Raw genomic sequence first — 14,167 nt, 5'->3', positions numbered from 1 at the left:
CCCAGAGGCGAAGTCTATCCTCGCAATGTGGTCATGATACATTCAAGCGGCGTCGGAGAAACGGCAACTACAATAAATTATAACGCGCTAGTTTGATTTAAATACACAAGACAACTATATTAGATATATCTACGTTTCACTGACCATGTATGGCACAATAAATATGTGGAGGTATGCTAAAAAACAACAAATAAGGAACACAAAAAGCTAACTTAAGTGAAAACAGGAAGTACACAAACATTTTACATCTTTGCGCGATATTAATATACAAATACTACACAACTGTGCTAAAACGCACCATAAATTAATAACGAAACAATAGTTTGGTATGTCAACTGTGTACCTTTATATTACCCAGTGTCCTCCGCTCCCGGTATCTGGACTTCAACCAGAGCAGCCTACAACTTTAAGAAATAAATGACTTGCTTTTTCTTCTTTCCTGCAGGAAATCACATGGAGGTGCTGTTCTTGTACTCACATGACAGTCCGAGCCATGGCAGCAGAGATCAATGAAGGTACAGAGCGTCCTTTTCTGATTGTACGCCCTAATCTTCTGCACTTCATTGAAAGATAATACATCCTTGTTGACTTGTTGCATGCGTTGTTGGAGCGTAAATGCATCTGGAACTAATTTTGGTTGACGTGTTTTCACCTGCATGAAGCGGGTGATCATTTCTTGTGTAGTTAGAATATTTAAATTATGTTTTCTTCTTCTTTCCAGGCTCAGTTCCTGCCTATTACAGAGAAGTCTACGAAGCCGTCTGCTGCAGGAATGATGAAAAGGTTCGGGTTGATGTTTTTTACAGGTTGCTAGAAAGGACCAATCTCCCCAAGGCAGTTCAAGCCCAGGTGAATTGCTACACAAAAACTTGTTTTTCATAGTAGTGGATTAATTTCATCCAGCCTCAAAACTGAGCCTTTATTAATGCTAAAAAAGAAAGTAAAACTACTCAAGCTACAATTAGACAAGCATATCCAGTACAATAATATTTTATTATTCATAGTAATACATTCATATAATCCAATAACGTTTTAATCTTTGAATTCCGCTTATAGAGAACATAAAATCACAGCTATTAAAAATGTAAAATTGTATTTTTTTTAAATGTTTTTTAAAAATTTAAATAAAAAAAATAAAGAAATAAAAAAATTAAATAAAATTTAAATGGGACCTATTATGCTTTTTACATTTTTCTGACCTACAAATCTTGTTAAAATGTTGTATTATCCTGTTAAACGATGCCAACGTTTCAGATAATGATAATAAGAACGCTCTGTTTCAGAGAGTTTTTTCTAACATCAGCTCCGTATGACTCACAGTGAAGAGGATTTCCTTATATGGGCGTGCCAATGTAAAAACTGTATACTTGCCAGCTCCCTGTTTCACTGCTCTGATTTCACCGTGTTAGCACAGAGCTAGCGCTAATGGCTTCCAGCTAATGTTTGTTCAGGTTTGAAGGACAGCTAACGAACCTAAAGCGGAAGTTGTTGGAGTTGGAAATCAAACCAAAACCAACACATAGGCGACTTTAACAAAAAATAAATAGTGCTCTAGACACAGTAACCTTATTTTCGCCGTGAAAAAAGGCATATTTCCAGTGTTGGATGTGTACTCAAATATTGAAATATTTACCATTTATAAAAAAAAAGTAGTAGTAGCCAGCCAAGTGCTCATGGCGGCTAATGCTAATGCAGTATGGATTCCTAAGTGACATATACACTTCACAACACGATATTAATGAATGTTGTTATTATTGTGAATATGTCATTCATGGCTGTGATTGTTTGCACTTGGTTGCCGATGTTCTAGACCTGAATTGCTTGCAGTTGGTCTGTCACTTTCTGCAGTTAAATACATTCATGTGACAGCAGCATGACAGAAACGCTTTTGTTTTTTTCTCGAGCTTTTTTGGTGTCGTGAGCACTTTAAATAAAAGTGTGTTGAAAATAAAGCTGTCAAATGTAAACACCGCATGACAGCACTAATGGTCATCAGAGATAATGATGATTCTGACATCACTGATGTTGTTTGTACACAACTTTTATAAATTTTTTTTGCCAATGTTTAATAACTATGTGACATAACAAAAACATACATTTTGTAGAAAAATGGAAGAGTCAATCGAAATGCGCCCCACTGCTAAGGTATTGATGGAAATACTCATTGTTATTTAATAATCGAGCAATGTTTATACTTTAGGTTGTAGGATCTAGTATGTATATTACATATGCAGGTCACAATTCAGAGGAATTTCCTGCTTTTTATCCAGTGTCGACTTCCTAGGACACAGGAATGTCAACCACAGTTGTATTTTGAGTTTGTACTGAAAAGGGACATGCCGTCTTGTCTCTTTGTGTCCTCCTGCAGATAGTCGAGCACGTGGACTCCGCCAATGGTTTCCTGAGTAAGCTGTCGCTCTATAAAATGCTGGCTTTAATTGCCATCGCTCAGCAGGGGAAGAAACTCAGTCCCAAAGTCCTGGAGAGCTACATACAAGGTGGATAACCACGGGAACGTGATTCCAGTAAATGTTTAAATGCTTTTCTGATAAGACGATAAATCATTAAAAAATAAGGCAAACAATATCAGTCAAGTATGAATACATTATACCCTATGCAGTTAAGTTAAAAATATAATCTGTGTATGTATATAATAATAGACTTTTTCACCTATGTCACAAACCTAGATGTCAGAAATAGGTAGCCATAATTTTGCCTTACGGCGGATTATTTAAGGCGCTGTGTTATTTCAGGTGTGGTCAACTGAATGCCACTTCCTGTGTGTGCTAGAATGACTTTTGTGCATTTGTCGCAGGAGATTACATTCACAAATTCTTTGACCTTTTTTGGAATGCATGTGAAAGATTCCCAGCCCGGCCTACAGCACGTATTCCGACAAAGACCGCAATACTGCAATCAAGAGTAGTAGTAGTAGTAGTGCTCATGAGTAAATATTAGAAGTTGGGGGTTGTTGGCTGTGTGTGTTACAGAGCTACCGAAGCCTCAGCTGGGGGAGCTGAGTGAGTTGTGTGCTCTAAGGATGCAGCCCGTCGAGGAGGACGTGTTGACACTGACACGCACGCTGGACCAGTTGCTGGACACGGATTGCATCCAGGTGGAGATCATACCGGAGAAGAAGGGCCTGTTCCTCAAACATGTGGAGTACCAGGTCACCAGCCAGGTAAGGAAGCCCATAGTACCAAGACGTCCAACACCAAATAGCTTTGGTATGGACTGGATTTTGGACCTTTTGTAATACACTACCGCTCAAAAGTTTGGGATCACTTGGAATTTTTTTGGTGTTTTTCTGTGAGGTGTCTTTGTCTTAAACTACACACTGTCAAATATTTGTCTTCTTGCACAATGGTGCATCGTTTTTCTGTCCTTGTTAGACCAAGTTTGTGCTGCTCTCTGAAGGCAGTAGTGTTAAGAGATTTTAGTTTTAGTTTAGCTTTTTAGATGGGTTTTCTAATAATCTATTAGCCTTATAAAATGATGAACTTGGATTAGCAGCCATACCAGGAGATTGACTCAGAAGACTGACAGTTGTTGATAGTAGGCCTCTATGCAAAAATGTCCATCGTTCTTTGAAAATCATTCATTCATTTTCTACCGCTTTTTCCTCACGAGGGTCACGGGGGTGCTGGAGCCTATCCCAGCTGTCTTCGGGCGAGAGGCGGGGTACACCCTGGACTGGTCGCCAGCCAACCCCAGGGCACATATAGACAAACAACCATTCACACTCACATTCATACCTATGGACAATTTGGAGTCACCAATTAACCTAGCATGTTTTTTGGAATGTGGGAGGAAACCGGAGTACCCGGAGAAAACCCACGCATGCACGGGGAGAACATGCAAACTCCCCACAGAGATGCCCGAGGGTGGAATTGAACCCTGGTCTCCTAGCTGTGAGGATCTGATCATCTGATTTATTTTAATTGTTTGTGAAATGGAAAAAAATTGTTTGTGAAATGCATGAAAATTTGTTTTTTTTTGGAAAACAAAGACATTTGCAAGTGATCCCAAACTTTTGAGAGGTAGTGTATAATCATGAAGGTGTACATTGTTGGCATCTGCAGTACAACCATGCATGAATTTAGTCAGACATTGTACTACAGCAGTGATTCCCAAAGAGTGGTCATTAAAAAATATGATTCATTTTTGCAGATATTATTAAAAAAATGTATTGTAAAATTTTTATTGCATGATTTAAATAAATATTTATAGTAAGTAAGTAAGAACCTATTGAGTGTTTGACCTGTCACAATATTTTAGGAACCTTATACAGTTTATGATTGGAATGTAGCTCTCTGGTCGTCATGCCAGTCTTGAATGCAGTTATGAAATGTATGAGAATTAATTAGATTAAAAGTTTGGGCTTCCTTTATCCCCCTACTTTCATTTCAATCCTGAATCTTTATGATAATAATAATAATAATAACAATCATAATAATAATAATAACAATAGTTATTATTATTATTATTATTATGTGAATGGTTGTTTGTCTATATGTGCCCTGTGATTGGCTGGCGGCCAGTCCAGGGTGTACCCCGCCTCTTGCCCGAAGACAGCTGGGATAGGCTCCAGCACCCCCGCGACCCTTGTGAGGATAAGCGGTAGAAAATGAATGAATAATAATAATAATAAGTTAAGTGCTCCGAAAACGCAGCATTTTGTCTACGTGCTGTTTATAGGACAAAGGTGGGCCGTGGACATTTTTTAGATATTCAAGTGGGCCCTGTGTTGGTAAAGTTTTGGAACCCCTGTACTACAGTATTTCTTTTGCCTCCCATTCAGCGTCACAAAACATCGGTTTATCGACGCTACAGCGATTTTGATGTCTTCCATGAGGTTTTGATGCAGCGGTTCCCCTACAGAGTGGTGCCAGCGCTTCCTCCGAAAAGAATGTTAAAAGGAGGTACAATAAATATTCATTAATGTCCAAATTAGGGTCGTGTCTACATCCTGATACGGTGCATTGTCAAGCTTTTTGTCTTTTGCTGTGATTCACAGTCCTGACCTCCGTTTCTGAGCGTGAGTTCATCGAGGGGAGACGACGTGGTCTGCGTAGATTCGCCAACCTGGTGGCGAAGCACCCCTTCTTATCGGCGGATGAGCTGGTTAAGACCTTCCTCACCTTTGGCGGCTCTGTATGTGTTTTTCTTTTCTCTAAAAATCTGCTGCCTCAGCAGCCCAATGAGTGTTGGTCACCATGACAACTTCCAGTTACTTATTGTCCCTTTTCATACACACACCCTTTCCCACCACTGCTCTTCCACCCACTTCCCAAACAGGATGTCCAGACGAGGCTGCGGGACATTTACAAGAAAACGGGTGATGAGTTCATGACCAACAGAATTGCGACCGAAGCAAAGGTCTGCCACACATAATAAGATGTAAATAAACTCATCAGCAAACAACAAACAACAAACTTTTCCCAGGATTACCTCCCCGCCGATATCCAGACTCAGTTCTCTCAGAGCAGAGAGCTGATCAAAAATATCTACAACAGCATCTACAAGCTGCGGGAGCAAGCCGAGAAGATGGCCGAGCGCTCCAAGGGGAACGCCAGTGACCTCCTACTGTTTGGCAGGGAGCTCAGGTATTTGTTTTTATAAGCGTCTGCTGGGGTGGCAATATAAAACACACCAGTGGGCTTAGAGGTTTGAGCACAGTGGACACTGTAGTAGTACCAAGAATGAAACACAACCCCCCCTCCTCCGTCATAAATCTCTCCATATAGCATGTTGGGTTCCGAAACGTTGTTTCTTCCACCGTTGGCCTCGTCGCAGAGTACTTGGGGTCCAATGTGTCAGTCTCTAAAAAGTCTGTCAGCAGAGTTCGCAAAGCTCTCACATCAAGCCGGGCAGCAGGTAACAACGCTTATGTCTACTTTTAGTCAAAAACGGGGCGGAGCCAGAATAACAAGTAAACATCTTGTTATGCCAAATATCCACAGGCCAGACGGGAGCAGGACGATGTTGTGGAAAAACTGAATCTTTTCCTGGATTTGCTCCAGTCGTACAGAGTGAGTCCATTTTTAAGTCCCTAGCTTTTGAGGCTTCGTTAAAAAAAAGTCAACCGTCATTCGTTCTACAGGACCTGTGCGAGCGCCACGAGAAGGGCGTGCCCCACGAGTATCAGCGAGCGCTGCAAAAGTACGGCATGATGAAGAAGCAGATGTTGAACACCATTGTGCAGCCAAGGGAACAGGCCTTGGTGAGCCAGCTCGAATCTGGGATTGTTCAGGTGCTGCACATGTACTATATTGTACATACATGTACTATAGTTTTGTAGTAATTATTAAGATTATGGAGATTATGAGTAATTATTGAGAATCCACTACAAACTACTTGGAACACATGTACAGTAATCCCTCGTCACTTAGCACTTGGAATTTTGCGGCTTGACTCAGTCACGATCTGGCAACCCTAACGAGGATAAGCGGCATAGAAAATGCATGGATAGATGGACTCTGTTACGTTTTTTTCAAAAATATATGAATAAATCATGAATATGGCCTATTATTAGTACAAAAATATTAATGTTCCACAAATATTACCTACTTTTTGCATAAATTGAGCATTTTCAAGCAAAAAAATAGAAGGCGCTGTGTATATGTAGTGCATATGTAATATTTATATGTAGTATTTTTCACTGTAGTATTTTTCTGGCGACCCTAACGAGGATAAGCGGCAGAGAAAATGCATGGATAGCTGGACTATGTTATGTTTTTTTCCAAAATATATGAATAAATCATGAATATGGCCTATTACAAGTACAAAAATATGAATGTTTAAGCAAATATTACCTACTTTTTGCATAAATTGAACTTATTTTTTTTTCATAAATTGAGCATTTTCAAGCAAAAAAAATGGAACTAAAATAGAAGACGCTGTGTATATGTAGTATTTATATGTAGTATTTTTCACTGGACTCAGTCATGATCTGGCGACCCTAACGATGATAAGCGGCATAGAAAATGCATGGATAGCTGGACTCTGTTACGTTTCTTTCAAAAATATATGAATAAATCATGAATATGGCCTATTTGTAGTACAAAAATATTAATATTTAAGTAAATGTTGCGTACTTTTTGCATAAATTGAGCATTTTCAAGCAAGAAAATGACTAATTAACTAAAAGAGAAGACGCTGTGTATATGTAGTATTTTTTACTGGCCACTAGGTATCAGTAATGTTATTGTAATATTCGGTGACATCAAAAGGCGATCTGAACAGGAGCTACTGTTGCGGCCGTAACCTAACCCAGCTCTGAACCCATGACATCACTTCCTGTCCGCCCCCACATTCAGCTCCCCTAATACCGTAATACAATTCCAGCGAATAATGACTATAGGGGTGTTATGTCATGTCTAGAGGTCTCTAATAATGTTTAAACACAATTTTAGAATGTCGTAAAGAGGTTTTTTGTGAGTGAGAACGGGTGTTTGTCTATATGTGCCCTGTGATTGGCTGCCGACCAGTCAGCTCAAAGACAGCTGGGATAGGCTCCAGCATACCCCCGCGATCCTAATGAGGATAAGCGGTATAGAAAATGGATGGCTTGATGCGCTCCAAAATATTTAATTTCTAGTAAGAAATTCACTTATCACAGTCATGTTTTGATTCCAATTAAAAGTGATAAACGAGGGATTGCTGTCAAATTGCAATATTAAGTACCTGTTGTTGAAATAACTGCACTTCAGCCTCAGAAAGGTCCTACGATTGTGTTAGGTAAGAAACATGTCCCACTCTGCTGTGTCCTTCTCTTCTATTTCTAGCAAGAGAGCGCCATTCAGACCATGACGTTGCGTAACTACTTCGCACTGTTCTGCCTCCACCAAGAAACGCAGCTCATTTTCACCTACCTGCCAATCACCTCCCACATCCTGGGAGCTTTTGTTAACTCCCAGGTGCAAGGACACAGAGAGGTTAGACGCTTTTTCTGTCTTGTCTGGATTACTTTTTACATCTCCTGGTAAGCCTGGAACGGTGCGACATAGTCACTTGGTTGATAAAATGACACAAACATGTGCTAGCAAAATATATACATATAATACAGTGGAACCTTGGTTAGAGTCCAAGTTGAAAATGTATGCCAAAATGTAGCCTCAGTTTACATACATTTTTCAGTTAGCTAATATGTGGGCATTATTTTTTTTGCATTGTTAGTAACAAAGATATCTTCTCAGATGGGCGCAGTGTGGAACGAACTCCAGCCCAAGCTTGGCTGTCTCTTTGGGGAACCCCAGAACGGATTGAAACCCGCCCTCTAGTAAAGAAGACACACAAAAAGTAAACACAGCTGCTAATGAAGAAACTGGAAAAGGAACCTTATCACATTTTGGCTCTTAAATGAAATCAACCTTTATTACCAGCCAAGAGGGAAATTAGCCAAACTGTATTATTTTTCTACAAGGGACCAGTTAACGCAGTAGAAATTGAATTTTTTTTTGTTCATGTTCATAAGTTATTCTGTAACAAGTAGTAAAAAAAAAATCTAACACAGTCGGACAAAATGGTTGACTTTATTAGGATGTTTTGAGTTGAAGGATTTTTGATACAGATTACAGTACAAAAAATGTATCATGTTTCTATATATACTATTTCTTTGACTATATGCATCATGCTATCCTACTGAGGTTCTATTGTTTCAAATGACTCCCAGGTTTGTTTCATAAGCTAAAGTGCCTTAGCTCAGAGTTACTGAATAAAAGGCACTGTTGCCACGGCACTTCTATGACAACGCTAGCATTGATACCGTCACTGTATGTGGAATAAGTTCTAAACACTATTCTTCTTAATCGACAAACATAAGTACACTTTGCAGAGAAGACAAAGGAACACTTTGGTCACAATTGCACAAATATGTTTGTATCGCAAATGAATAAGCTTGAGTGATATTTTGCTGAAAAAATAAATACAAAGTTGAAATGCCTCAGTTTGTGAATTTTTGTGTGAATACAAAACGACTAGCAGTGTCCAAAAAGGTCATTTTTACTCCTCCGACGAGGATGTTTGGTGTGCTCAGATGTTATCATATGCTGCTGGTATTTATGGAATGGCAAATACTATTTTATTGATGAACAGTGGATACGATCTTAATAATCATGTTTACAATGCACATCCCTGATTATGCTGTGCCTTTTTAATTTTAGTGCTCTATTTCTTGGTGTTTTAGCTCAATAACTGCATTGCATGACAGTCATTTTCTCAGCAAAGTGCAACTTCGAAAAATTCTGATTCAGAATTCAATTCCAGCTGGTAATATTTCAAGGAATCATCCAGCTAATTTTACAGTGTACATAATCACATAATGTGACACCTGCCTCACAGCTCGTCCACCTCCTCCAGCTTGTGGCTCAGGATCACATCGTTGCCCTGGAAGACCATGTAGCCCATAAACTTTTTCTTCTGCAACAGCAGCGGGTACCACATGTAGTCGTCGGGCCACATTTGGTTGAAGGGGATTTTGTCAAAGTCGAACCACTGGGGTCTCATTTCTACAGCACAACAAAAATGGTGTGTCGGTTGAGTGTATATTGTCTTGGAATCCAAATGAAACCGCACCTTCTGTTTCAGTTGGCTCCCCGGTGTAGGAGTCGGCTCTGAAAATGTGAACGTCCAGCAGCTTCTTGTCGCCGACAAATTCAAACTTGATATTTCCGACCTTTTCGAGAGCATCCGCGGTGAGGCCACTTTCTTCAAGGAGTTCTCTGAAAATAAAAATGCAAAAAAAGCTTTTTTTTTTTTTTTAAATCATCAGCCACATTTGTAATTTGCATGAAGGAACACTGCAGGTTTCACAGTAGAATTTGCAAAAAAACACAATGTGTGCTGTGTGTCCAAACCGCTGTTGTCTTGCTTGCATGGAGTAAAAACAAAATTGTATAACTGGTAATGCAACAATGTTATGTCTTAAAGTAACCTTTGAAGGTTTGTATTGGACAGAAAACATACACACAAATATGGCATCAACGTTACATACATTTCCGGAAAGAAACAAAAAACGTAAACAATACAATAAAACAATAACAAATTAAAAATCATACCTCCTTGCTGCTTCCTCAATAGTTTCTCCAGCTTCCACTTTGCCCCCGAAACCATTCCACCACCCAGCCCCGAATCCTCGCTTCTTCATCCCCAGCAGGACCTTGCCAGGCTGGACCACTATCACCAGAGTCAACAGCTTGGAACTCATCCTACCTGTGTCAACAAATATACAACACATGACTGCATTGGAACTGCAGTTACAAATATATTGGATACTTTAGCCAACTCTGGAATCATTACCTGTTGTGTAACTGTCTATCAAACTCACGAAAAACGAATATTTAAGTAATTTAATGTGACTAATGGACATTACAGTTCGCAGAAAATATCAAATTTTTAACCATTCAGGCTCGTAATGTGTCACTAGAAAATATGAGCCACTAGAAACGATGTTTAAAAGAAGGTTCCTACATATACACAGAACAGACAGTTGATTAACATGTGATTGTAGAATATGTACGTAATATATAGAAATATAAAACGCACAACATGAACAAATGTATGATTGGTTAAGAAACAAGAATAAACCATAAAGATGGGGAACATTTTTTTCGCCTTTCCGTGTTGTGAGGGGATTTATAAAGGTGATGGACATGCCGCCTTATTCAAGCCAATGGGAAGTTCTGGTTCCGCGGCTGCGCAATGACATTTTCCGGTTCCTGTCCTCGAAAGCAATGTGTCGTTCCATACAAATAAGATTAATCCATTCCTCATGGCGTCTCCTGAAGAAAAAAAGTCCAGCGGAGAAAAGATGGCTTGTCCGGCAGTCGAACGACCCGTACGTCAAAGCTTCCCACGCCCTCAACTTTCGCTGTAGGAGCGCTTTCAAGTTGCTGGAGGTCGATGACAAATTCCGTCTCCTTCAGCCGGGATACTGCGTGGTGGACTGCGGTGCAGCTCCGGGAGCCTGGAGCCAGGTGGCGGTGCACAGGGTCAACTCGGCAGGTACAGGTGGGTGATTTTAAACAATAAGGGCCTTACAAACCATATCAATAAATTTTTAATCAAGACATGCCAATAAAAATCATAAATAGTCTTACAAAATACGACTTACAAAAAGTAAAACAATGCTGCATATAAATATACAAAATAATGTGCCTGCACAAAATAAATAACATCTCAATGCAAACATGTCTATTATTATAAATTCATCTTAATTTATTTAAACAGAGAACCGCAAAAATATAGCATAATTAGATTATGTAGCTAAAATTAACAGAAATCTGTTTCAAATCAAGATTCAAAGTTACCCAGTGGGACAGTCGTTGGCATTGACCTCCTAAACATGCACCCTCTGGATGGCGCCCATTTCCTGTCCAGCCACGACGTCGCTGACCCTGCCACGCACGCCAAGCTTTGTGACTTGCTCCCTGGCGGCCAGGCTCACCTCCTCCTCAGTGACATGGCTCCCAACGCCAGCGGCTTCCGGGAACTGGACCACGAGAGACTCATCACGCTGTGCTTGTCTCTGCTGGACTTAGCCGAAAAGATCTTGCGGCCTGGAGGTTCTCTTCTGTGCAAGTACTGGGATGGATCGTTGGCCCGTAAACTCCAAGAGAGGCTTTTGCTTGTGTTTAGTAACGTACAAAGTTTAAAGCCAAATGCAAGTCGGAAAGACTCTGCTGAGAGGTATTTCCTTGCCAGGAACTACAGGAAAGTTGAGGATAATAGATTATTTTGATACTTCAGATGTAATATACTTCTCTGTATATTGTATTAAATAATGATAAAAAACAACACACTAATTTATTACAAGACACACAAGCATAAAAGGTTACTTTAATCACATTTAACGTCAACAGTTTGTGGCCATGTGTTGCTTTTATGGAACCTGAGGTGCACTTTCTAGCTCTCGTCAATAGGTGGCACTGTTGAGGCACCGTAAGGGCCTCTTGCACCTTCCTGAATTGTATCCCAGCTGCAGCACTGGCTCAGTGATATGTAGACCTTTTATGAGAAGCATATGCCTGGAGACTGAGCTCCACTGAACCTCGGAGTTGGCCCACGGTGTTTGTCCTACACTCTCACTTTTTTTTTTGCTATTTGCTTTGTGGAAAGACATTTACCGGCTCTGCTCATGCTAGTAATTAGCACCGGCGGCCATGTAGAAATATCCCACTCTTGTCATTGAGAGGGGGTGATGATGAGGAAGCGCTCGCACACACTGCATGACTAATAGGAAGGAAGGAGCTGTGTGACGCTTGGCTCTCAGGCAGGGAAAACATTAGCGGCCTTTCGACGGCCCGCTGCTGTGGAGTTTGCTATCATTTTGTTATCGTAAACCTGATGTGTTTGTTGTTTTTATAATAAAAACACTTTCCATGACCTAAAGCACATATGTCCTCTTTTGTTTATCACGGTTCATTTGTTCCTGACTGCAATGATACAACATTAATATATTGAGTATTTTTCTACTTGAAGCCCAAAAAAACTCATATGACAAAACTAATAAGATAACATTAGAGCCCTGTAGACATGAAACAACACCCCTATAGTCGCATTTATACTTCCATCACCTAATATCGTAGCATTATAAAGATAATGAGACATAACTCAGATGTTAGTACAAGGAACGAATGTAATGTAGGTCGATTTGCATGACATAAAAAAAGATTGACAACAGCCCATCATTTATCCTCGCTATGAGATTTGTCACTTTTCAGTGTAGCTAACTAGTGAGCTGAGTGGGGACAAAGTAAGAACCCAAAATTTTTTTACCACTTCCACACAGTCTGTGAGGAGACATTTTTTCAGGATATCATGTTGGATAGATTTAAGTTAAAGGACTTATTTTGCTCATTTTGGCTCTTTGTATTGAATTATGGACTTCTATTGAGCAGGTAGACACAATAGGCTGCGCAGAAAGCTTTCTAGATCTTCCAGAATCTTTACCTATTCCAGCTGTATTTCCTTGCATTTGCAAAACGGTCTCTTGGCCTGCATCCAGGCATGCCCACTCCACTCTGCTGTGATTGGTCAAACTCAAAGTAAAAAAAAAAATGTCAGGAGGTTGCCTACAGCCACATTTATAAATGCCAACATACCTAGTGATACTTAACAAGACTAATTAGAGGCTTGAATTGGAGTATTGGTATGTTTTTATGAACCAAATGACAGGTAGTGTCTATCGTGTATGCAGACTTAGTATTTGCCTGACAAATAATCCGGTAAACAATGTACTTTGCGTGTTTTTCCAAGCCTGTATTATGGTGTGTGTTGACAACATTCAATATATGTGAGCTTTGACACCTCAGCATTGTTTGGCCAAAAATATCCCATGACATTGCAGAGGTTTTCCTTTTGTGTAGGGATGTTTGTTCCCAGCGTTGAGGTGATTACGGTGGCAATTGTAGCATCTACAGCATCAGACGTGGCCGTCCTATTAATGTTTTTCTCTCTCTCTCTCTCTCTCTCTCTCTCTCTCTCAAACCACTTCTATCTGCAGGCCACAGACGAATGAATTAACCTGTGAATGAATCATCATTCATCGCGAGCCGCACGGGGCGCCAGCCAAATTAACATCAAGCCTACAGTAATTTTCGCCATAATTTTCAATCTGAATAGCAAAAAAAAATGGTGGGGTGTGTGTGTGTGTGGGGCAATAATCAACAAATAATGAAAAGTAAAATGGATCATCTGTTCACATCTAGCTTTTATCAGCTCCATCAACAGACATGGCGGCTCCCGTTCATTGCCAACAATCATCTTTAGAGGTCGGCTGCCCTTCCCATCCTGTTCATTTCAATTGGGGAGCGCGCACACACATTTCACTGGATTACCGTCACTCCCCTGAGACACACACACACACACACACACACACACACACACACACACACACACTAATGTATTCATATGTGCAGTCACTTCCTTTGCGGCCCCTGGAAATGCAAATGCAATCTTAATTAGGCTTGTTGGTGATTTAGTTGCGATGATCATATTTAAAAAAAAAAAAAATCAATTTAGGTATAATCTCATTTCCATATGATTGGCCATTTTACAGTAATTTGAAGGACTTGAGGAAAAATAAGACTTTCCAATTAAGCTGCAAGGAATGGCTCAGTGAGTCTAATGCATGCATGCATGCAGGAGAACACACGGGAGGGACGCT

The 14,167-nt window shown here is 40.1% G+C and overlaps 3 protein-coding genes across 5 annotated transcripts; 2 read left to right on the top strand and 1 right to left on the bottom strand.

Moving 5' to 3' along the window:
- The first annotated feature begins 377 nt into the window (after window positions 1-377).
- snx8a (sorting nexin 8a) lies at window positions 378-8,938 on the top strand. 2 transcript variants are annotated; one of them, XM_058050202.2, is made up of 13 exons: window positions 378-515; window positions 722-849; window positions 2,369-2,498; window positions 2,991-3,181; window positions 4,802-4,922; window positions 5,018-5,154; window positions 5,299-5,379; window positions 5,446-5,606; window positions 5,748-5,877; window positions 5,964-6,032; window positions 6,104-6,223; window positions 7,788-7,937; window positions 8,199-8,938. In XM_058050202.2, the coding sequence occupies exons 1-13, from the start codon at window positions 479-481 to the stop codon at window positions 8,280-8,282; spliced, it is 1,539 nt and encodes a 512-aa protein (XP_057906185.2). In that variant the 5' UTR covers window positions 378-478; the 3' UTR covers window positions 8,283-8,938. The 2 variants fall into 2 exon arrangements, with proteins under 2 accessions (XP_057906185.2, XP_057906184.2); XM_058050201.2 differs by having other exon boundaries at window positions 6,104-6,253.
- nudt1 (nudix (nucleoside diphosphate linked moiety X)-type motif 1) lies at window positions 8,542-10,415 on the bottom strand. Its single transcript, XM_058050204.2, has 4 exons — window positions 10,300-10,415; window positions 10,059-10,212; window positions 9,577-9,722; window positions 8,542-9,509 (listed from the first exon to the last, which is right to left on the bottom strand). The coding sequence occupies exons 1-4, from the start codon at window positions 10,367-10,369 to the stop codon at window positions 9,337-9,339; spliced, it is 543 nt and encodes a 180-aa protein (XP_057906187.2). The 5' UTR covers window positions 10,370-10,415; the 3' UTR covers window positions 8,542-9,336.
- Window positions 10,416-10,628: 213 nt separating this feature from the next.
- Window positions 10,629-12,384, top strand: mrm2 (mitochondrial rRNA methyltransferase 2). 2 transcript variants are annotated; one of them, XM_078797019.1, is made up of 3 exons: window positions 10,664-10,837; window positions 10,926-11,010; window positions 11,298-12,384. In XM_078797019.1, exons 1-3 carry the CDS (start codon window positions 10,772-10,774, stop codon window positions 11,738-11,740), a joined length of 594 nt encoding a protein of 197 aa, XP_078653145.1. In that variant the 5' UTR covers window positions 10,664-10,771; the 3' UTR covers window positions 11,741-12,384. The 2 variants fall into 2 exon arrangements, with proteins under 2 accessions (XP_057906205.2, XP_078653145.1); XM_058050222.2 differs by having other exon boundaries at window positions 10,629-11,010.
- The last annotated feature ends 1,783 nt before the right edge of the window (window positions 12,385-14,167 follow it).

Source organism: Doryrhamphus excisus, linkage group LG16, assembly GCF_037039965.1.
Source record: "Doryrhamphus excisus strain RoL-2023G ecotype Guam linkage group LG16, RoL_Dexc_Guam_v1.1, whole genome shotgun sequence".
NCBI lineage: Eukaryota > Metazoa > Chordata > Actinopteri > Syngnathiformes > Syngnathidae > Doryrhamphus > Doryrhamphus excisus.
The sequence above is the reverse complement of the archived record's forward strand: the minus strand, read 5'-3'. Positions and strand labels throughout refer to the sequence as shown.

What these genes read in the sequence shown, in the direction of transcription:
- mrm2 (XM_058050222.2), top strand. Translation starts at nt 10,647, where the DNA reads ATGGACATGCCGCCTTATTCAAGCCAATGGGAAGTTCTGGTTCCGCGG. An exon ending in GGTCAACTCGGCAGGTACAG is followed by an intron (nt 11,011 to 11,297) that starts GTGGGTGATTTT and finishes TTTCAAATCAAG; the next exon opens with ATTCAAAGTTACCCAGTGGG.
- nudt1 (XM_058050204.2), bottom strand. Translation starts at nt 10,369, where the DNA reads ATGTCCATTAGTCACATTAAATTACTTAAATATTCGTTTTTCGTGAGT. An exon ending in GATAGACAGTTACACAACAG is followed by an intron (nt 10,213 to 10,299) that starts GTAATGATTCCA and finishes TTGTTGACACAG; the next exon opens with GTAGGATGAGTTCCAAGCTG. An exon ending in GGAGCCAACTGAAACAGAAG is followed by an intron (nt 9,510 to 9,576) that starts GTGCGGTTTCAT and finishes GTTGTGCTGTAG; the next exon opens with AAATGAGACCCCAGTGGTTC.
- snx8a (XM_058050201.2), top strand. Translation starts at nt 479, where the DNA reads ATGACAGTCCGAGCCATGGCAGCAGAGATCAATGAAG. An exon ending in GAAAAGAATGTTAAAAGGAG is followed by an intron (nt 4,923 to 5,017) that starts GTACAATAAATA and finishes TGTGATTCACAG; the next exon opens with TCCTGACCTCCGTTTCTGAG. An exon ending in CACATCAAGCCGGGCAGCAG is followed by an intron (nt 5,878 to 5,963) that starts GTAACAACGCTT and finishes AAATATCCACAG; the next exon opens with GCCAGACGGGAGCAGGACGA.